The sequence below is a fragment of the Pipistrellus kuhlii genome, unplaced genomic scaffold, assembly GCF_014108245.1.
Source record: "Pipistrellus kuhlii isolate mPipKuh1 unplaced genomic scaffold, mPipKuh1.p scaffold_m20_p_8, whole genome shotgun sequence".
Lineage (NCBI taxonomy): Eukaryota > Metazoa > Chordata > Mammalia > Chiroptera > Vespertilionidae > Pipistrellus > Pipistrellus kuhlii.
The window spans coordinates 69410292-69432650 of record NW_023425584.1 but is presented as its reverse complement, the minus strand read 5'-3'; the positions used below and the strand labels follow the sequence as shown (position 1 = coordinate 69432650).

The 22359-nt window shown below is 59.0% G+C and overlaps 2 protein-coding genes and 1 non-coding gene across 9 annotated transcripts in view; all 3 read right to left on the bottom strand.

Moving 5' to 3' along the window:
* Positions 1 to 640: 640 nt before the first annotated feature.
* Positions 641 to 10609, bottom strand: LOC118711756 (mitotic spindle positioning). 3 transcript variants are annotated; one of them, XM_036425078.2, is made up of 6 exons: positions 10476 to 10609; positions 5068 to 5655; positions 3801 to 4938; positions 2918 to 3048; positions 1941 to 1979; positions 641 to 1403 (listed from the first exon to the last, which is right to left on the bottom strand). In XM_036425078.2, the coding sequence occupies exons 2-6, from the start codon at positions 5599 to 5601 to the stop codon at positions 1314 to 1316; spliced, it is 1932 nt and encodes a 643-aa protein (XP_036280971.1). In that variant the 5' UTR covers positions 5602 to 5655; positions 10476 to 10609; the 3' UTR covers positions 641 to 1313. The 3 variants fall into 3 exon arrangements, with proteins under 3 accessions (XP_036280971.1, XP_036280972.1, XP_045432638.1); XM_036425079.2 differs by lacking the exon at positions 10476 to 10609 and adding an exon at positions 8869 to 8996; XM_045576682.1 differs by lacking the exon at positions 10476 to 10609 and having other exon boundaries at positions 3801 to 4422; positions 4456 to 4938.
* Positions 9555 to 22359, bottom strand: part of PALM (paralemmin) — a 27230-nt gene continuing 14425 nt past the window's right edge. For 3 of the 5 annotated variants that reach the window (XM_036425122.2, XM_045576683.1, XM_036425123.2), the window contains exons 6-9: positions 21430 to 21451; positions 20180 to 20242; positions 17903 to 18034; positions 10657 to 12749 (exon numbers count right to left, since the gene is read on the bottom strand). In XM_036425122.2, the coding sequence (XP_036281015.1) occupies positions 12217 to 12749; positions 17903 to 18034; positions 20180 to 20242; positions 21430 to 21451 (750 nt within the window). In that variant the 3' untranslated portion in view covers positions 10657 to 12216. Of the gene's footprint in view, positions 9568 to 10656; positions 12750 to 17902; positions 18035 to 20179; positions 20243 to 21429; positions 21452 to 22359 lie in introns of those variants that run through there. The other 2 variants (XM_045576684.1, XM_045576685.1) reach the window with 2 other exon arrangements.
* LOC118711907 lies at positions 16212 to 16314 on the bottom strand. The gene has a single exon (XR_004985866.1). It is a non-coding gene; the product is annotated as a U6 spliceosomal RNA (small nuclear RNA).

Genomic DNA, 22359 nt, shown 5'->3' with positions numbered 1-22359 from the left:
TCAAACCTGCAACCAACGTCAGTGCCCTTGACTGGGAATCGAACCTGTGGTCCTGTGGTGTGCAGGCTGACACCCTAACCACTAAGCCACTGGCCAGGGCCACTTCTAAATTTTTTAAGTCTCCCTGATGGTCCCCAACGGCCTTCTTATGTCTTCAAGAGAGCCACTAATCCCCCACCCCACCCCCGACCGTTTATAGTGTTAAGATACACATTAACAAAACTTACTGTCTTAGCCATTTTTAAGTGTTTGGCTCCGTGGCATTACACTGTTGTGCAGTCAAGCCCACCACCCATCTCCAGAACTTTCTCATCTTCCCAAACTGACACTTTGACCCCATTACACACTCACCCCCTCCTCCCCAGCCCATCGCCCACCATCGGCTCTCCGGCTCCGTGAATCTGACTCCGCGAGGCACCGCCTGTGAGTGGAACACACACTCTTGTCCTGAGTCAGCGCTGACGGGCTGCAGGGCAGTGCCCGGCTCAGTGGGATGGACGGCGTGGGACGTCTGGGCCTGGCCTTACTGCAGAGGCCACCCCACCAGCACCGATGGAGCGCCTACTGCGTGCCGCGCGCCGGGAGCGCCGGGAGCCCCCACACCCCGCGGGCTGGGAGCAGGGAGTGTCACCGAGAGGCATGAGCCAGAGGGAGGAGGGTTTATTCACGGTGGACGTGGACACAAGAACCCCTTTGAGCCCACAGATCAAGCCCTTCCTCCGCAGGCCACGTGCTGTCCCCGGGGCTTTGCCGAGCGGCGTTGGCGGGGACGGAGGGCCGTGCGGAGGCCCTCAGGCTGGGCACTCAGGTTTCCTTCCTCAGCCTGGACGGTTTCCCCGGGGTGGAGCGGGGGCACGTGAAATGGGCACGTGCCCCCACTTAGATTGGGACGTCGAGGGGGCCGAGGGGGCCGCTCAGACCTGCGGCTCCTCGAGGTGCCAGGACACAAGCCTTCCCCCACCCACCTCCCTGCCCTCAGACTGGTGGGAACAATGACGAGCGGGGGGGAGGGGAGCTGGTCTCCGTTCTTCTCGGACGGAGAGCATTTGGCAAAGTCCTCGAAGCAGGAGGAATTGACAGAGGTCCCGTTTTACCCCCGGCTTCAGAGCCAGAAAGAGCAGAACGATTTCTCTAGGAAAATAAAATCAGAACAGAAAGCCCTTGAGTCCAGGGCCACACCCGCCCTCAGGATTGTGGGCGTGTCATTAGTGGTCCTCGGACTGTGGGGTTAAATGGGGACCTGTTTCCTGAGGTGGGGGTCTAAGGGATGGTCTTGGCAGTTCCCGCAGGGTCCAGGTGCCCCCTCTTCAGGCTCAGTCCTCATCCTCGCTGGCATAGACGCCGGCTTCCCAGCGTTCAGCCATGGCGTTCTTGTGGCGGGTCACCCGCGTGGCTTCCAGGAGCTGCAAGAGGAGGTACAGGGTCCCCATCAGCGTCCCAACCCCCCTCTCCCACTGCCAGCTCATAGGATGGGCTTAGCACAGGGGCAAAGCAGGGCCACCCCCTCCTCTGTTTCAGACTTTCTACTCCTACTTATGCCAAGCTCCGTAGCAGGGGAAATATCCGGGTCTGGCTTTGTAGGCTCAGCTCAAAGGTGGCCCCAAATATATTCCACAAACCCACCGAGGTAGCTGGCCTTCTCCACACGCTCAGATGAACCCCTCCCTCAAAGAAAGCACCCTTGTCTTGGACCCAATCTGGTCCAAAACCTTCATCATTTGGCAAAGAAGCTGCAAATGCACCCTTTTTGCAACAATCCATGCCCATGCAGGCATCACAAGCAGCTCAGAGCAAAATCCACCGCGGGAACGCACTGCCAACCCAGGAGCTGCCCAGTGACGTTTCCACATCCCAAAGAAAAGCCTTCGGTGGCCCCGGTGCCATGGGGCAGGGCACAGACGGGGAGGAAAAGACCGCCCCCGCCCCCGGAACGCACTCACCTCCGAGTTGACATGGTCCAAGGGGTTGATGCCGGCATACTGCAGGAAGGAAACATGCGTGAGCCCTGGGCCTCGGGCCCTGCCTGCCCCACAGCCCGCCAGGAGCTCGATGCGAAGTCCACTCGGTCAGCCCTGAGGCAGGAGGGAAGGTGTTCCATACCCACACGGACCTCTGAGGGGCCCTTGATGACCACAGATTCAGCCATCCACCATGCTGCTCCCTCATGCTAACCCCCTGCCCCCCCCCCCCCCCCTCCGCCCCGTGCAGCCTCGGGCTGGCATTTGCAGTTTTGTTTTGTTTTTTAATCTTTCTGTGAACTTCAGCTTAATAAAGACAGTCACTATGTATGGAACTTTTCCCACGGCCGGGCCCTGTTGTAAGGCTCGGAGATGGCTCCTTTCATGGTGATTTCACAAAGGAGGAGCTTGCTGAAACCGGTTTGGCTCAGTGGATAGAGGGTCAGCCTGCGGACTGAAAGGTCCCGGGTTCGATTCCGGTCAAGGGCATGTACCTTGGTTGCAGGCACATCCCCAGTCAGGGATGTTTAAGAGGCAGCTGATTGATGATTCTCTCTCATCGATGTTTCTAACTCTCTCTCTCTCTCTTTCTCTCTGTAAAAAAATCAATAAAATATATTAAAAAAAAGAAAAAGGAAAAAAAGGAGGAGCTTGAGGATCAGAGAGGGGCAGGGACTTGTCCAACGTCACACAGCAGGCAAGTGGCAGAGCGGAGAGTGGAACCCAGTTCTCTGTGCCCGAACCCAAGAGGCCGGGCTATGAGTTCCGGGTGGGTGAGGCTGGAGCTGGTGTTACTCTCCATGGCGCCCCCAGCGCCCCACTCCGGGAGGAGCTGGCCTCATCGTTACAAAGGGTGGTGTGCACTCAGGCCTGGGCTCAGGTCCCGGCTCGGGAACTCTCAGGCCACTCGACCTTTGACAAGTCTCCCTCCACGGGCGTGGCCAGGGTTCTAGACTCACCCACTGCTCCTTCTTCTTTCCCTGCCCAGGAGCAGCCTCCGCGGGGGCCTCTGCCGTCCACACCAGGCCCGAGTGCAGGCGGATGGGGGTGAAGAAGTGTGACTCGGACACTGAGTAACTCCCGGTGGTGCCTGCGGGGGGCAGGGGGGAGGATGGAGCATCAGGAAGGGTGCCATAGCCCCGTGAGGGCAGAACATCTATCAGACCAAGGCCTGGGAGACACAGAACATCTGGACCACTTAAGGAGACAGGTGAATGAACAGATGTGCAGGGCAGAGAGCTTGTCAGGAAAATGGATAGAACGACCAAAACAGCCAGCCAGAAAGAACTGGACAGATGGATGGGCAACCATGCCAGGTGAAAACATGAAAAGTGACACAGTGGATACAGCGTCAGCCTGTGGACTGAAGGGTCCCAGGTTCAATTCCGGTCAAGGGCATGTACCTTGGTTGCGGGCACATCCCCGGTAGGGGGTGTGCAGGAGGCAGCTGATCGGTGTTTCTCATCAATGTTTCTAACTCTCTATCCCTCTCTCTTCCTCTCTGTAAAAAACCAATAAAGTATATACATATTTTTAAAAGCGACATAGGAGATCTCTCATCTGACAAAGGGGAATAATTGACCAAGAGGATGCAGCACCTGTAACCTTTTTATGCGCCTAATAGCAAAGACTTCAAACCCACAAAGCGAACGCCACGGGGCAAAGTTGACATCTCTCTCCAAAACCGACATTTACACAGGCAGAGAGACCAGCCAGCTGGGGGAGTGGACAGAGCCCCCCAGATGTCCCTCTAGATAGCCCAGGCTCCACCGCTCCACCCTTCTCTGCTGCAGTCACCGAGACCAGGTCGAAGCAGCGGTCCCCGCCGGGACCTCTCCTCACCCGACGCCCGGGAGGAGCTCCTGGAGTCCGGGTCGCCGTCGCCGTCGCCGTCGGGCTGCGGGGAGAAGACCTCGGGGAAGAGAGCCTGGCGCCGCTCCTCTGCCACCTCCTGCTCCCGCCTCAGCACGCTCTCCACCTCTCGCTCCAGCAGCTCGGAGGACTGGGACCTCTGCAGCCTCAGAGCCGGGGCCCCGGCCACCTCCCAGCCCCAGGTGCGGGGGGCCTCAGCCTTCTGGGGCGCCTCCGGGACCCCGAACCGCAGGGGGCGCAGGCGGAAGTACTCCCACCGCACGATGCCCCTGTGTGCGGGCGGGGGACCCCCGGGGGGCCTCCAGGTCTCCTGCTTGGTGCCCGGAGGCTTTCTGGAGGGTTCCGAGGGCAGCCTCTGCGGCCCGGCGGCCTTGGCCTCGCCCGCGGGGAGCCCGCCGGGCCTGCCGGGTGCGGGGGAGGCCGGGACCTGCTGCTGGGGGGCCCCCAGGCCCAGGTACGGCTGGTAGGCGTCCGGGGGGATGCGGCTCACCTTCCTCAGCTCTGGGGTGGGGGGGTCGGCTGCCCTGGGGGGGTCTGGGGCCTGGCCGAGGATGGAGTCTGAGCTCAGCGCTCTCCTGAGTCCGGGCTGGGGACCCCCGGGTTTGCCCTCGGGCTTGGGCGCCCAGCCCCCCTGCAGGCCCTCCCGCCGCCGGTGGTCCTCCTCCCGCTGCGTCTCCTGCGCCAGGTCGCGCTGCACGTAGAGCGAGGGGCGCCCCCGGTCCCGCCGCGGGGCCGCCGGGCTCAGCGTGGCCAGCAGAGGCCGCGCGGGGATCTGCACCAGCTCCTGGGGGGCCCCGGCCCGCCGCAGCCCCCGCTGCTCCCGCAGCGCCTCCTCGCGCTCCTGGGCCTGCCGGATCTCCCGCTCGATGGGCGTCTCCGGGGGGGCCTCCGGGGACCGCGCGGGGGGCCAGGCGCTGGGGTCTCCCATGGCCTGGACACCGGGCCCCAGGGGCAAACCGCGGAGCCTCTTCTCTCCCACGCCCACCTCCTTCACCCGGGGCTGGGCCGAGGCGGCGTAGCCATAGCCATTGGCTACGAGGAGCGGTGGGTTCGGGGCCTGGGGGGCCTGGCTGAGCCTGGTGGGGGCGCGCTCCGGAGCCGCCCGGGCCTGCGGGGTCAGCGGGGCCCAGGCTGGCGGGGTTTGCGGGGCCCGGGCCGGCGGGGCCTGCGGGGTCTGCGGGGCCCAGGCCGGCGGGGTCTGCGGGGCCCGGGCTGGCGGGGTCTGCGGGGCCCAGGCCGGCGGGGTCTGCGGAGCCCCGGCGTTGGCCTGCTCCAGGCTCAGGAACTGCTGCCTCGCCGCCAGGAAGTTAATCTGCTCCCTGTCCACCACGCTGTCCTCCAGGGGGGTGAGCGGAGGCCGTCCCGGGTCAGGGGCGCCGTGCAGCGTGGCCACCGTGCTGCTCCTTCTCACCGCCTGGCCCTGGATGACCGCCCGGCGCTCTTGCTCCAGGTCGGGCGGCCGCCTGGGCCGGGCGTCCCCGCTGTGCAGGCGGTAGGCCTTCACCTCCTCGTCCTCCTCCTCGTCCTCGGGCCGCAGGGACGGCTGGCAGAGGCAGGTGCGCAGGCTGCGGGGCGCCCTTGCCCGCAGCACGTCCGGCTGGGCCTTGCGGTCACCGCCCCACCCTGCAGTCTGGTCCGGGCCCCAGTCGCTGTCCGAGGCTTCCACATGCACCAGCTGGTACGTGTAGCAGGCGTCCCCATTGAGAGCCAGGCCCGCCATGCCTGGCGAGTCGGGGATGCTGAAGATGGGGTATCTGGTCACTCGGTCCATGTTCTCGGGGGTCTCAGCCACCACAGGATCAGGGGTGGAGATGCTCTCAGCTCCCTGAGGATGAGAAGGAAGCACAGCTGCCAGGTAAGAGCGCTTGGGGAGGGGCACAATGTCCAGTTCTTTCAAGGGCAAAGTCCTGCCCCAGTGGCCTCTGTGATTGGTCCAGGGGTAGATAAGTGACCCCGCCTGGCCAATCAGAGCACCCCCTCCCCTGGCCTATGTGGTTCCGGGCTGGACATATGACTCAACCTGGTCAACAACGATGACGTGAAATCCTGACACTTGACTGTGGAAACTGGACCCTCTTCCTGTTAGGCTTGTTGGGTTGGTGGAATGAAACGGACAAATTCTGGGGGCCATACATGCCCCCTCCTTGTGGACACATCCTGCTCAAGAGCAACCCCAACCCCAACACAGCATCCTAAAAATGTTGTTTGAACTCCTGGATCCAGCCATACCTGAATCTCACCCCTGTACTGATCCAACCACTGGCCTCACGTATATCTGCCATTTGCAGGCACCCCTGCTCACCATCTCCCAGACACTGCCCATCCAGTCTTGGGGATCCCCTGCTGCCCGAATCCTACTACTCTCCTCTTTTACTCAGTTCACCCAACCCCCCTCTCCCCCCACCTCAGCCACATAAAAGCCAGGATAGGCTAGGAATGCTTGGACCTTATCCTGCTAGGCAGACCACGCCCTAACCCAGTGCCCCAGGGAGGCCCAGAGCCGCCTCCCTCCTCCCTTGAGTGTCTGAATGTCCGGGAGCTTTCTACAAGGTCACACACCTGATCTCATATCTCATATCATGGTTCCGTTCTCACTGCTTTTCCCAGGTGCTCGAGGCCTCCATCTGGCCTCAGCACAAATTCCCAAACTCTGTAGGTGCCTCCACCTCAAACCTGAACTGCCTCACCCCCCTGAAGCTCCCTTTGCCTGAAGGTCCATCATTTCTGCACCTCCACGGCCTCCTTAGCTGCAGCCTACAGGACACTTCCTCCAGGGAGTCCCCCAGATTGCCCCATGGTTGGAGCTATCATCAAAGCCTGGCCCACCACCTAATGTTAGGCGTCACCTTTTCATGGCTGTGAAAAGGAAGGCAGGTTGTTCCCGACTCCTCACACAGCTCTTGTTCTCTGCCCTGGGCCCTGGTTCCTCCAGAGCTATGCACGTCCGCTACCTTTTTTAAAATTTATTTTAAAAATTACTTTATTGATTAATGTATCATATTTGTCCTCACCCCCCCCCATTCCTACCCCAAACCCCTCCCCACACATTTCCCCACCCCCTTCCGCTACCTTTTTATACCAACTAGCTTATAAAGGCTAAATGCGGTTCTGAAAGGAAAAACACAGCATGTCCTTGAACTGGGGAAGTGTTATCAAGCAACATAAAACCTGATCATGGGAACAATGTTACAACTAACGAGGTTATCTATCATCCAATCTTTTGTATATATCAATTGCTGAAACTATAATTAGAAAAACAATATTTAAAACAGTGGCTATGATAGTAAATCGCAAGACTCTGGGCTGAGCCACCATACCAATGACAGAGCAGAGGTTTTCTCTCTGGAAGTGATTGAGGGTAAACATGTCTTTGAAAGGGGAACACATTTACTTAAGGCCTGTCTTCCCCCACCTATCAGCCTAGGACCCTCTCTCCCAGGGGCCCCCTGAGCATCTCTCCGGCAGCCCAGCCAGAGTCTGGTTTTCAGCAGGAATTTAAGAATGGCTGGCGGACAGGGTGTGGTCTCTGCAAACATTACTCGCTCCAGGTTCTCAGGAGGTGAGGGCTGGGCTATTTTAGCTGCAGACCTGGCTGCCCCTCTGGGGCTCCCCTAGAGACCACAGCTTGTCCTCCGGGCCAGCTCCGTCCCCACGCCCCGGGGCTGCCGGGAAGGACAGGTGTGGCAGGGGTGACTCAGGGGTGTTTGCTGAGTGAATAGCTGGATGCTCATTCACCAGGATTTATAACCCACCGGGCACATTGGTTCCGGAAAAGAGATCTGCCTGCCCCTGCTGGGTGTCTCCTTCAGGGCAGGGGAGGGTGGGACACTGCTTCCTCCTTCGCCCGTTTCTCCCAGGCAATTCACTGAGGATAACGAGGGGTGGGACTCCGTCTGGGTCTTGGGTTCAAGGCCCCAGGGTCCCTTTCACCTAGGATCTTGAGCAAGTCTCAGCTCACCCCTCACCTTCTTTGCTCCTCACGAGATCCTGTGATGAGGGGACCATCCCCAGTTTACAGCACAGGGAGCCAAGGCCCAGCGAGGAGAAGTGGCTCACCTCAGGACCCACGGGAGTGACAGGGAAACAGGTCCTGAAGTTCAAACCCTCACCCCGAGTTGGCCGCTCTTCTCCAGGAAGCCCTCCTGGATTGCTCCAGCCTAGCCCCACCTCCACACCCCTGTCAATACAAAACCAAAACGGGGGTTTATGGCCCCTGGGGCCACTCATTTGCTTGCTCATCACCGAAACCAGCAGGCCTCCCGCCACCGGGGCAAAGGCCGGCTGGAGAGGCGGAGGCTCAGACAGGGAGGGCCACGCAGCGGGAAGGGGCCCCAGGCATTCCTCCCTCCTCACTCAGCGGCGCAGCCTCCCAGGCCCGGGCAGGGCAGAGCCTCTGTCCCTTCGATACACAACCGAGTCTGTGTCTCCTGCTGGACAGAGCTCTATGCTCACACAAACACACACCCCTCCTCCCAAGTGCCCCCACCGAGCCCCGGCCCAGGGCAGTTGTTAAGTGTTGCCCCCCAAGCAAGGCTGTGGCTGGCGCTATGTGCCTCCCCATCAGCCTCCAGGATTCTCGGAACCCACAGGCGGAGGGGGACGGGGCCCCTGTGGACTCTGGCCATGGCGCCAGCAGGCCCCTCTCTTAGGGGGGAGGGTGTCAGGGCTCAAGGTTCTTAGATTGGAGGCCAGAAGCCCAGGGTGGAGACTGAGAGCTTAGCAAGGGCAGGGGGCAGGGGGCAGGGGCAGGGGGGCAGGGTGGGGAGGGCAGGAAGGACACAGACCTCAATGGCATCAGAGCAATGGGGCTGAAGAACGACGGGAGAACCCCACCAGCCCCTGAGACCCCAGCCGGTCCAGAGGGGAATGGGGTGAGAACGGACTGCCTCTCTCCCGGCTTCCCAAGGGCCTCACAGGTGAGTGGAGGATGCCAACCGACACAGGAGTCCCCACTCCAAACACAGAGCCCACTCCACGCAGACCCCACCCCGCGGCCGTGGCTCTGAGTGCATCCTGCCCCTCACGCCCCCCGTCTCACCCGCCAGCTCCAGCTGCAGCCTCCAAGCCCCGGCTCCGCTCTGGCGGCGCCGCCCTTCCCTCAGGTTGCCCGGGGAAGGGCCCCACCCAAGGGAGGCAGGTGCACTCCCCCTCCTCGGCCCCACCCGGGACCAGGAAACAAAGTCCGGAGGAGGAGGGAGAAAGCCGATCCCCGGGCGGCGTGGAGGGCAGGCACTGTGCCCGCTGCACTCTGTCCCCGGCCCGGCCCCCGGGGCTGGAACTCACCCGAAACCTCCCTGTCGCTGCCACCTGGCTCCCCTCCCCGTCCAGGGCCGCCCAGAGAGGGGGCGCCTCGCCCAGGGTCACACAGCGGGCACAGGAGTGGCTGCCCATTGCTGGGTGCGGGGGGGGGGGGGGGTCCGGTCCCACACCTCCATGGTGCCGCCTGGCTCCCCCCGCCTTCGGGGCGACTCCACCCGAGTCCTTTCTGGGACAAACCCGTTTGCCTGTCCGTTTCTGGGGGATCCGGCGGGTCTGGGTTCACTTCCCGGCAGCCTCTCTGAGCCTGTTTCCTTCCCATGAAGTGGGGCCATCACACAGCGGGGAGGAGGCCCCGGCTGCTTGGGAGTCGGACACAAAGAGCCGATTGAAGACTCAAAAGTGGTGGGAATGCTGGTGGGTGGGCAAGGCCCGGGTCCCGCTGACAGACAGAGCAGAGGCCCTTACTGGGCTGCGGGTGCTCCCAGGCGCTCAGCCGACCCGCCCGATTCTTGGTTGAGGTGCAGAGCCTGGCCAGGGCTGCGGGAGCCCAGGGTTTGCAGGGACGTCAGGCCACTGGGACCAGGTCTACGGGGCGGGGGACACCGTGGAGTGGGCTGGGACTCTGTCCTGCTCGTGGCTGGCTGCAGGGTCCCTCTCAACCTGTCTCTTCTTCCATCGCATGGGCCTGAGCCCACCCTGGCTGGCCTGCCTGGGATGAGGGTTTGAGACAGGCCCACATTGGGGGCCCAGCCCAGAATGACAGCCTGAGCGTTCAACCTGGGCCAGTTCTGCCAAACCTGGGGCGCACGGCCTCGCTGTCTTCCCTCCACACCGCTCACCGCACGTCCTGTCTGTTTGCAGACACGGAAACTGAAGCACAGTCCTGGCTACGGGCACACAGTGCTGGAGGTGGGGGTGGGGGGGGAGCTGGGACCTGCCCACCATCCTTACCGCCCTATTGGAGAAACTGAAGCCCCACATGGCAGAGACTGTCACCCAGCGTGCTGGGCGTCCTGTGGAGACAAGCACCCCCATGTCCTGCTCCCAGACAGGCGGCCCACTCAGGGCTCAAAGCATTGGACAGCCGGGCAACTGAGGCCCACGGGGACCGCGGCGGCGTTTCCCAGGCAGTGAGGGGACATGGGGTCGCAGCCCCATCAATGCGTCCTCCCCCAGGGCCCCGCCTGTCTTTCAGAGGCTGGTTCCCGTAGAGCTCGGGCGTGTCTGGGGGATCCTTTCGGTTTCCTGGGGTGCTGAGTGCCGGCACAGGCGGCCTCACAGCCAAGGGGTGAGAGTGGGGCAGGGCGAGCCTGGGACGGAGGGCTCCATGGGAAACAGAAAGCAAGTCCTGATCCTGGCTGCCGCCCCTTTCCCTCCAGGTCTTACCTGCCCAGGTGCTGTCAGATGTGTTCGAGCGTAGGTGTGGCCTCCGCCGATGTCCCCACCGCAGAGCCAGGTGAGCGGGAGGAGTGCAGGGCCCCAGACAGCCTCCCTTTAAGGCCACCCAGGCGGCCCCACCCACCCCCTGGCTGGCCACATCCTCCCGGCCCCAGAGAAAGCAAGAACTCCAGGGCGTTCACGGGGTTTATTTGCTTCTCTGGGAAGGTCAGGAACACGGGCCTGTCACACATCGAAAGCAGAGGGGGCGGCAAGGGCACTTCAGCGTCGGCGCTCGGCTCGAGGACCTGGCGGCTTGAGGAGGGAGGGGGTCCATGCCACTGCTGGGGGCCACCTCAGAGAGGGCCTCTCCTCCCACCACCAGGGGGCAGAGCTGAGGCAGGCCGGGCTGATTTCAGGCAGCCCTTGCACAGCTCCTCCTCGGAGGCAGTGGTGAGGGGGGGGCTACCTCAGCCTGGGCACCAGGTTTGGGGGCCAGGGGAGGGGCCCAGATGGGGCCCGGTCATCCTATAGCCTACACAGGAGAGGGCGCGTAAGCATGGGCATGAATGTGCCTCTGAGGATGAGTGTGGCTGCAACCTGGGAGAGGTGCGTGCACGCCTGGGTGGCAGCGGCCCAGAGCAGGAGAGGCCCTCACCCCTCACCCCTTCCAACGAGGTGGGGGAGGCTCCCATTGGGCTGGGTAGCCAATGGGGTCTCCTGCTGCAACTCAGGGGGAGCCCCCTGCCCCAGGCTGTGGGCCCTCCACTGCCCAGAATGTGCCAAGCCTAGCAGAGCTGGCAGTAGGCCTGATCTCTGGGGTACAGTTAGGGAGACCCAGGACTCTGGCCCAAGTAGACTGGAGAATGGGCTGGGGCGGCCCCCTAGGGTCCTCAAATTAGCACCAGGAGGAAGGAGGGCCCAGTGAGGGTGGGAGCTCCGGACAAGTGGCTCACGTGACCCCGCCTTGTGCAGGGTGCAACTCGAAGACCCTCACCTCACCGGCCCCATCCAGAGGACAGCACAGGGGTCACAGACCCCCCGCCCCAAAGCGGGGTGTGCGTCCTCTGGGCTCCCCCTTCCTAGGCTCCTTCGTGCACTGGTCATGCCACGGAGAGCATCCAGGGACGGGCACACTGGGCTGGGGTGCCGGGGGGGGGGGGGCGGCCCTGCTTTCTTCTAAGAACTGGAGCCTGGTCTCCAACGGAGGCTCCCCCATGAGGCACAGCCTCACCCCAACTGCCCAGGACCCCAACGCCAGTGCCTCTGCCGGGGAGCCCCATGCCCAGGGGCTGAGTGGGGACAGAAGAGGCGCCCAGGACCCCCCGCTCTCCAGTCCCTCTCTGCAGGATGTGCCCCTGCTGGAGGTGGCAGGAAGGCACAGGCAGGAGGCCCGGAGGTGGCGGGCTTGCCTGGGCGGCACAGAGGCCTGGGTCCCACCGGCCAGGAGCACTCTGTGGGCAGAAGCCCGTCGCTGGAGCTGCCGTGACGTGTGGGGGATCCTCGTGGTGGGGAGAGTGGGTCTGTCCGTGTCTCTGTCCTGCCAGGCACAGGCACACCGCTCAGTGGTTCAGGGGGAGTCGTCGGGGTGGCCATGGGTACGGGACCCCTGCCCCTCTCTTTCCAGTGGAAGGAAACTCAGAAGGAAGATGTGACAACAGAGCCTGTCCTGGGGCCGTGACTGTGGGTGGAGGGCGGGTGGGGCCCGGGGCCGGTGTGGAGGGCGGGGCCGGGGTCTGTGGCCTGCGGCTCACATGACGGAGCAGCATTTGCAGCGCTGCTTCTTCGTGTCCAGGTCCTGGGCGTCGCCGGCCGGGGCCTCGGCCCCCACCTGGTTCTCCTCGCTGGCGCCCGAGGCGGCGGGGGGCTCGGCCGCACTGCCGTTGGGGGGGGCGGCCTCCTTGGGCTCGGCCTCGTCCCCGATGACCACCAGCTCCGCCGTGATGGTGTCCTGCAGCCCCAGCACCTTCTGGCTCTCCGCCTCATCCTCCACGTTCTGGTACCCCATGAAGATCATGGTGACCGGGGGCTCCTGGCCGGGCTGGATGCCCGGGGGGCCTGACGTGGCCTCGCCCGGCTGCGCCTGGACGCCCGTGATCTCCCGCCGCGGGGGGGTGGCGGTCCGGGCGGCCTCCGCGGACGTCCCCCCGGCCTCCGAGGCCCCCGGCGCCGGCCCTGCCTCACTCAGCGTGACTTCGTCCGCCTTGTGGATGAGGTCGTCCACCTCGGAGGAGCTCAGCGGCTGGATCCCGTTCACCGCGGTGCCGTCCACGGCGTGGACCACTGGAGGGGGGAAGAGAGAGAGTGAGACCTGGGACCGGAGAGAAGGCCTGGCAGGTCTGCAAGCCACACTCCAGGCTGAAGGGAAAATCACAGCCCCCAGGAGTGGCTCAGGGGTTGAACACTGACCTATGAACCAGGAGGTCACGGTTGGATTCCTGTCAGGGCACATGCCCAGGTTGCAGGCTCATCGCCAGTAGGGGGCATGCAGGAGGCAGCTGATCAGTAATTCTCTCTCATCACTGATGTTTCTCTCTCCTCCTCTCCCGTCCTCTCTGAAATCAACATATTTTAAATATGTTTTATTGATTTTCCACAGAGAGGAAGGGATAGGGATAGAGAGTTAGAAACGTCGATGAGAGAGAAACATCGACCAGCTGCCTCCTGCACACTCCCTACTGGGGATGTGCCCGCAACCAAGGTACATGCCCTTGACCGGAATCAAACCTGGGACCTTTCAGTCCACAGGCCGACGCTCTATCCATTGAGCCAAACCAGTTTCGGCAAATATATATATATATTTTTAAAGAGAGAAAACGATAAGCCAAATTAGATGGACAGTCTAAGCTTCCTGTTGGGATCTGTGGGCACAGCCAAATCGGAGTACACAGGAAAATTCCTGTGGAAAACACCCCAGCAATTCCTCATGAGGTTAAAGAGTCCGCATATGACCCAGCAATTCTTTATAAACAAAGAAAGATTGGAATTCAGTGAGTTGCAGGGATCCTTTCTTCCTTCTTCTGGTTTATGTGGTTGATCCGGAATTAATTTAGTTCATTCACCCAGTCTTTCTTGTTTTCCTATAACTGCCCAGAGGCTATACCTTCTCCTGAGTTCAGCTTTGGCTGCACCCATGTATTGAATTACTTTGTCCTCTTTCAAGTTTAAATATCTTATAATTTCCATTTTGACTGACTGTCTCTCTAAGCCAAGATATATTACAAAAGATGTTTTTAAATATTGGGGAGTGAGGGATAAATATTGGGGAAACAGAGCATAAGATATTACAGACACCTTTGCAGTTCAGAACATGGTCACTTTTTGAAGATGCTTTACCTGTGTTTGACAAGAACAGTCATTCTCCATAGGGCAGAGTTTTATTCCTGCAATCAATCTCCCCCCCCCCCCCAACCCCTGCAATCAATCTGTGAAATGCACTTTCCAAATCTCTCCAACCTTCGTGCTCCGTGTCTCTTTCTGGACTGTGTTGCGGTCTCTAAGGATGGGGTTTCAGCACCAAGGAGTCCCAGCCACAGTTGGACGCCAGCCCCAGATCACAGCCCTAGCAGCACAGACAGCGGCCCGGCTGCCCGGGGAGGGAGGAGGGACTTACAGAGCCTGGGATTCGCTCCTCCCTGGACAAGGGTCAGGGCTCCGATTCCTGGCTCCTGGCCAGACGGAAAGTGCTCTCAGCTTTCAGTTTCCAGAGGGGGGTGGGGGGGAGGTCCACGTTTCAAGGCCTCTAAGTGACTTTGAGCTGGAGGCCCAGAGGACGGGTATGCCCAGGTAATGCAGAATCAAGCTGAGTGTTTCCCAATGGCCATTGCCCCAAGATAGGAATCTGAGCCCTCAGCTGCCTTGGAAGTGGATCACCTTCCCATTGCTAAGCAACCAGAGTCCAGTCTGGAGGGTCCTGACTCCCCAGGGGCTGGGCCAGGCTGGGCAGAGTGGCCATGGTGAGGACCTTCCGCTGGCACAGAAATCTTTGCCCCTCAGCCTCATGCAGTCATGTCTGCCAAGACCACACAGCTGGTGAGAGCTGGACCAGAATCCTCCCCGGGTCTATCCTCAAAGGCAGCAGTCGCCAATCTTTTGGACCTCACGGGCCACCAGGGGTCCACGGACCACCGGTCGGTGACCGCGGCTAAAGCGTGGCAGAGCTGGGCTAGCCCAGGACCCCCACGATAGCATTCTGGACACCCCAGAGACCCAAATAACTACTAAGAACAGGAGGCGTTGGAAAACAGAGCGGCAGTGGAATGTCTCTTCACACCCAACAAAGAAAAAAAACCCCCACATGAACATGTCGAGGATGCGGAGAAATTGGAACCCTCATGCACTGCTGGTGGGAAAATAACGTGGTCCGGCCACTGTGGGAAACACCCCAGCCATTCCTCATGGGGTTCGAGTCCCCACATGACCCGGCAATTCCACTCCTGGGTGTTGGCCCAAGAGAAAGGAAATCATTCACTCACACAAACGTATAAAACCATTCCCTCCACGGGCGGCTGGATAAGCATAATGTGGTCCATAAAACAAGGATATCGTTCAGTCACAGGATGTGAACATGGATGGACCTTAAAGACGTGACGCTTCGTGAGAGAAGCCAGACACCAAAGGCCACGCCGCATGCGACCCCCTTTATGTGACACGTCCAGGAGGGGCACAGCCACGGGGGCAGGAAGTGGGTCAGTGTTGTCAAGGGCTGAGGGGTGGGCAATGATGAGTTTTTTGGTGTGTGTTTTTTAAAATATATTTTATTGATTTTTTTCACAGAGAGGAAGGGAGAGGGATAGATATAGTTAGAAACATCGATGAGAGAGAATCATCGACCAGCTGCCTCCTGCACACCCCCTAACTGGGGATGTGCCCGCAACCAAGGTACATGCCCTTGACCGGAATTGAACCCGGGACCCTTCAGTCCGCAGACCGACGCTCTATCCACTGAGCCAAACCGGTTTCGGCCATGATGGGTTTTTTATTTGGGGAACAAAAATGCTCTGGAGAGCCTTCGCTCACCTCCCGCGTGCTGTCCGGCAGCCTCGCTTCGCTTCGCCCGGCTTCACCTCACCCGCCGCTGTCATGCCCCGCCTGATTATTCTCTGCCTGCACCACCGCAGCCGCCTGAGTCCGCTTGGACCCCGGCTGGCCCACTCGGGGCCTGGTCGCAACCGGCAGCCGTTGTCCGAGATGGACATGGCTGTTGGACTCGTGGTGTTTTTTATGACTTTCTTAACACCGTGTGGGTATATACTGAACAACCTGAGCCAGTTCAGAAGACAGTAGGCGCAAGAAGATGCAGAGCAGCTGTTAACGACCAGCAAGATTTCAGAGAAAAAGCTGCTCCTTTAAATGAGTAAAAGTGCCAAGTTGGATTGATGGGCATTGTGGGGGTATTCAGTTTCATGACCATATGTTTAGAGTCAATATTTTGCACTTTTTTAGGACCGTGCATTATATAAAGTTGAGCTGTTTAGTCATTTAAAAATGTTAAATAAAAAGGAAGCACTTAAAAAAAAATGCTCTGGAATCAGCTGGTGAGGGTGTACAACGTGGTGGACGTACCAAACCCACTGCACTGTGCGCCGAGCACTTCATACGCCATTTCCTCACCAGGGAAAGGTTGCGGACGTGCTAATGGGCTCTAGAGCTGAACTGTATTCACCTTATACTTGGCTCAGGGGACTTGGTCCTGTGAACTCCATTCCCTCAAGAAAGATAATGCTTGCCTTGATTTTTATTTTTTTTAATATGGAACGCTTCACCAATTTGCGTGTCATCTTTGCACAGGGGCCATGATGATCTTCTCTGTATCGTTCCAAATAAATTTTTTTTTTTTTTTAATATATGTGCTGCCAAAGCGAGCACTGCTTGATTTTTTAAAAAAATACATTTTATTGATTTTCCTCAGAGAGGGAGAGGGATAGAGAGCTAGAAACGTCGATGAGAGAGAAACATCGACCAGCTGCCTCCTGCACACCCCCCACCGGGGATGTGCCCGCAACCAATGAACATGCCCTTGAGCGGAATCGAACCTGGGACCCTTCAGTCCGCAGACCGACGCTCTATCCACTGAGCCAAACCGGTTTTGGCTTGCTTGATTTTTTAAATGTACCTTTTAACATGTCTTCTTAAAACATATTTTGTTTACTAAAGTGGATTTGTTTGCTTTTACTAGCATCACAAAAACGTTGCCAGGACTCCCCCTCCCCAGGGTCCTTTACATATATCCTACCACTCCTGCCGAAAGTGGACACAGACGCTTGTGAAACTGCTCTGTGGCCTGACCAGTGTGGCTCAATGGTTGAGCATCACCCTATGAACCAGGAGGTTGCGGTTCAATTCCCAGTCAGGGCATATGTCTGGGTTGCGGTATAAATTCCCAGTAGGGGGTGTGCAAGAGGCAGCTGATCAATGATTCTCTCTCATCATTGATATTTCTCTCTCTCTCTTTCTCTCCCTCTCCCTCTCTCTGAAGTCAATAAAATATACTTAAAAATATATATATACTTAAAATATACTTTAAAAAAAAAAGGTGGGGTGGGGCATATGTGGGGAGGTGTTTGGGATGAGAATGGGGGGAGATTAGGACAAATATGTGATACCTTAATCAATAAGAAATAATAAAAAAAATAAAAGAAACTGCTCTGTAAATACTGATGGAGTGTACAGTTTAAATAAACATTTTCCTTATTTAAGTAAGAGTGAATTTGATGGTAAATGAGTTATATTCACACACACACACACACACACACACACACACAGGGACTTCGGCCTTTTGCCCCAGCTCCCCGGCTCCTCTGTGTTCCAGTCTTGCTACTGGGTGTCTCCCACAGCCTGTTCCCCTCCCAGTCACTAGGGGGACCATAAAAAACAAGTTAGATCTCACTGCCTGCTCACCCCTCCCAAAGTTCTCTAGTCCCCTCCCTCCACTCCCTATCAGCCCACAGGCTCTTCTCAGTTCCTCCGGTCCAGCAAACTCCATCCCACCCCAGGGCCTTTGCACGTGCTGTGGCCTCTGGCAGGTGCACTGTTCCCCTACACGGAGTGTGCACTCAATTAGCTCCTGTTTACCTCCCCTGAGCATCCTTCCCTGGACCCCTCCTGCCTGAACAGCTCATGACCTCCTCTATCTTTGGGACTTTTGTAGCCTCTATCACAACAGTAATTATTTCAACAAGTTATTTGTGATCTCGGAATTGAAGGGCTTGGCTCACTGACCGGGGAGTCCCACCGGGGATTTGCTTTCCGGACACAGTCGGGCACCTGGCACTTAGTCAGCCTTCAAGGCAAGTGCCTGGGATGAAAGAAGGACTGGGCCCCGGGTTCAAGCTCAAAGCAACAGAGGGGGCTGAGGCCCTGTCAAGTCAGATGGGGGTCGGGCTCTGGCTCGGGCAGCGAGAGGGGGTTTGGGGCAGGGCGTGGGGGTCTCGTACCTTTGGTCTCGTCCTCGTAGACCTTGACGCCCTGAAGGAGCGGCTCCCGAGGGAGCGAGGTGGTGCTGGACAGCACCCGGGTCTCCCCGGTCACCTTGTCCTTCTCCACCGTGATCTCAACCGAGTACATGGCTGGCACGAGAGGCACAGGTTACGCCATGGCCACCCGCTCAAGTGCCCCCCGCGGGGCTGCAGCCAAGCCGAGGAGGGGAGCTGGCAGCACAGAGCCAAGCAGCAGGGACACCTGAAGCGCAGACCTCACCAGCTCAACATCCTTCTGTGGCTCCCCAGTGCCCTGGCCGCAGGTCTGTATTCCTGCGCTCCACACGAGGCCCATCCTTGCCACCCCATCCTATGTGGGAAGCCTTAAACGGTCCCATTTGCTCCGAGGAGAGAGTGTGTAAAAGGAGGAATGCCTTGCCCATGGTCGCAGCTACAACACGACTTGGGTTAACGGGCCAGCCCCCGCATTATCTGTCCACCTCTCCGTCCAGTGAACTATGGAATCTGCCCTCGTCTACCTCCATGAAGAATGGATCACTTCCTCTCAAAACGAGTGAATGTCATTTTACCCCTTAGGGCCACTATTCCATGCCCAGCGTCTCACCCACGTTCTGTGGAGCTCATTGCCACAACACTGCATGGGGAGACTGAGTCCTGGCACTGACCCCTAGGACCTCACCCCAAAACCCAGTACCACACTACCTCCCTCCACCCTCCCCATGGGAATCACCACGCCCAAGAGCCCCTCCCAACCTGCCCCTCCCACCTGCCCCTCCTGGGTCTTACTGCCCCAGGAATATCAGCTCCCACCTCTCCCTCTCTCACCCTCTTCGCTGTCCATCAGAAAACCCTAAACCCATACACTTCTCACCCCCTCGGCAAACCACGGTCTGTTCTCCCCAAAGCCACCAGAGGGCACCTGTGAGAACTCGAGTCAGGTTTGGCCTTGGCCTCCCACAGCCACCAGAGGACGCCAGTGAGCACCCAGTGGGCATATCCCTGCTCTGTCCAGGGCCCTCCCTGGCTCCCATGTCCACAGGACCCTGTAAGACCTGGCTTTCACCCCCATGGCCTCAGTTCGTCCCTCTCCCTCACATATTCCACTGCCACAGCACAGCGTACCAGTGTCAGGGCCTTTGCCTCCACCGGGACCACATTCACCCCGGTGTCTGCATGCCTTGTTCCCTCACTTCTTTTGGGTCCTTGCCCAAATGTCACCTCCTCACTTTGGCCTCCCCTGAACCCTCTTATTAAAATTGCCCCCCCTTCAGCACCTCGTGATCTGCCTATTTCCTCTGTAAGTTAATTTTATGGGCTGTGGACCCATCAGCATACCAGCTGTGTCACTCAGCAGGGGCTCAATAAGCACTTGTTGAAAGAATGTCATTTAATCTCATGTCCCTACACAGCCTAACACCCCCATCTCAGACACAGAGTTGGACAGGACGACAGGACGCACACTGCACGAGATTGCCAACTGAGGGGACAGGTGCTGGCCTCGGGGTGGCCAAACTGGCACAGAAGCCCTGAAGATACCCCGTTCTTCTCTGGAAAACAGTGCCCTCTGCCTCCTGCCCGCTGGGGCAGAACTCCGCCCGGACCTGCAGGAGACCCTGGGCCTCTGCTGCCGCCTCTGCCTTCGAGTGCTGTCACAGCCCAGCCCCCTGCCCCTAAGAGGGCCTTCGCCGCCCGTCTCGCCCCAAGAACAGCAGGAGTAGCAAGAAGGTTCTGTGACTTCTGTGGTTCCCTGCCAGGCCTTCGGTGTGAGGTCACTGCAAGTGCACCCCTCCTGTGGGTGGAGACTCAGGTGTTGGGGGGCAAAGCAGGGATTTGAACCTGACCTCATAGACTGCTTAGCGCTAAGCCTGTCTCTTCCTGCTTCCTAGAAGGCATGGCTGAGGCCCAGCGTGGTCGCCTCCATGGGCAGGGCACTCACGCCCCCCCCGCCCCGGGGCCTGCGTGTGGAGGAGGGTTTATGGTGTGTGTGCGTGTGTTTGGACATGTGGGCCGCCCCTCGGGGCGCCGGGAGCGAGTGGCGTGGTTAGGGGGATGGGAGCTGTAGAACGTGATGGGTTAGAGCAGCCATGCAAGGGGGCCGTCTTCCTGTGGAAGCCGGACGGCATGTGACCCAGGAGCCAAAGCAGAGGCATCGGCCAGGCTCTACCCAGGCTACATACAGCCTTGGTCCACCCTCCTCCCGCCCCCACAGGCTCCCAGGGCCGACACCGGCCCAGGACAGCAGCTGGACGAGGGCCGAGGCCCGGGCCGACCTACCTGCCTTCATCATGGTGGAGCCTTCCACCGTCCGCACCGGGGTGTTGGAGACTGACTTCGCTGCTTCGGGAGCAAAGAGGGGGAGAGAGGTGCGGGTCAGAGGAGAGAGGATGACACAGACCCCCAGACACACGGACAACCGCCCCGACTCTGACGTCCCCCAGACACGCAGACACCTCCTAGGCACAGTGCCCAGACGCCGGCCCCTCCCCCAGACACACACACACACACACACACACACACACACACACACCCGACCACTCCACGTGCCCGGCTCCCAGGCACACGTGGAACCCCTCCCCTCACCGAACACCCATCGGCCCGCTGTCCATTTCCTGTCTCTCGGCCCAAGTGATTTTCACAAAGTCCCTGAGAAGCCTGCGTAGATTTTTTTTTTTAATTATAAATTTTTAATTCCCCAGTAAGACAAGGAGACTCTCCTTATGAATAATTAACACAAAAGAAATCAGGCTGAGGCACTTCTGGCCGCCGCCTTCACTTCCAGCTGGTGAATCTCCTGCCATACTCCCCATAGGAAAGTAGGCAAGTTTAATGTCTATTTTAACAATATAATTTATAGGAAATCATTTTAATATAATTAACTATCATATTTATACCTAAGCATACACATGTGAAATATTTGCGAATTGTATAATATACCTATAATAATTTAGCGGGGAGTAAAATGGGTCCCAGGGTTCAAATTTGGGGCTTTTTTTTTTTTTTTTTTTTTTTTTATCTGTCTCCTGGACTCTTGTTCTTTTAAATGGTGCCTGATCTCCAGGAAAGCGGGGACCTTGCTCTCCTCATGAGCCCCTCTGAATTCTCATCCCCACAGAACCCATTTTACAGATGTGAAAACCAAGGCACACCCCCTCACACACACACACCACCTGCCAGAGCAAGTGGACAGAGAGGGTCAGCCAAGGCCAGACACCCTCAGTGGACAGGATGGACCCACAGCATCAACTCCAAGGCGAGGACCGCGCCCAGTCACAGCCCTGCAAGGCCTTGGTTTCCTCATCTGTAACGGGGGCGTGTGGGGAGGACTGCCGCAATCCACCCCAGGGACGTTGTGAAACTAAATGCAATGGTGATGAGGGCTTGGGGCCAGGCTCCACTGTGGGTTCCTTGGGAATAGTAGCAATAACGGTCTGGTTGCCATTATTGTTACTTATTAGCAACGAGGCCCTCTCCCCATGTACACCATCCCCACTCAGGGCAGCCGAGAGTGCATTCCAGAAGCATACCTTTGGGTGTGCCCACCGGGGTCTGTAAGAAAGAACGGAGAGGGGTTAGTGGTGCCCGGGTCCCCCGCCCATGAACCAGGCCCCACCCCCGGGGGCAGGAGCCTGGGAAGGTCTGCCTCAGCCGTGACCCCACCTCATGCCATCTCCTCCTGGACCCATCCCCCACCCCTAGCCTGACAGCCAGGTGTCCCTGCCCAGCTCAGCCGTATCAGTGGCTCCGAGTGCCCCGAATCCTCCCTGACACTGCCCTGGGCTCTGTGCGAGCAGACCCGTGCCCCCGGCCTCTCCTCCCGCCCTCTCCCTGGCCTCCCATGGTTCCGTGGGCACATTCCTGTTCCGGGGAGGGCCTCTGTGTGCCCCCTCTGCCTAGGAAGGCCGTTCCCTGGACTTCTCTTGTCCGGCTCCTCTCTCAGCTCCCTGACCACCCAACCACAGGCAGTCCCCAAACACACTGCAGTCTCTCCGGTTAGTTAATACTGTGTATGACCTGCCCAGCCAGGTTTCTTTTTTTCATTGTTTCCCCCGGCCAGTTTCTGACTTTGCCCCCCATCCCCCAGAATATGGACAGCATGAGGGCAGGGACCATGCCAACAGTCTACGTTCAATCGATCTCACTGAAAGCCCCCTCTCATCTTGTGTCTGCATCGGGAGAACTCCTACTCAACCTTCAAAGCTCACTTCCTTCCCAGAAGCTTGCCCATTCCCTCTCCCCTAGGAATCAGATGCCTCCTTGGGTATCTGGGGTGAGGATAACAAGGATTGGTGGGGGAAAGGAAGAAGGTCCCATAGGCCCCTTGGGTCCTAAGCACAAATGTGGCTCCTGGATTTGCATGAATGTAATGTAGTGACCACAGGCTTGGGGCCCATTGTTCCAAGGTCTGGTATCAACAGAACCTGGTATAGACACCGGGCCCTCAAATCAATAGCTAA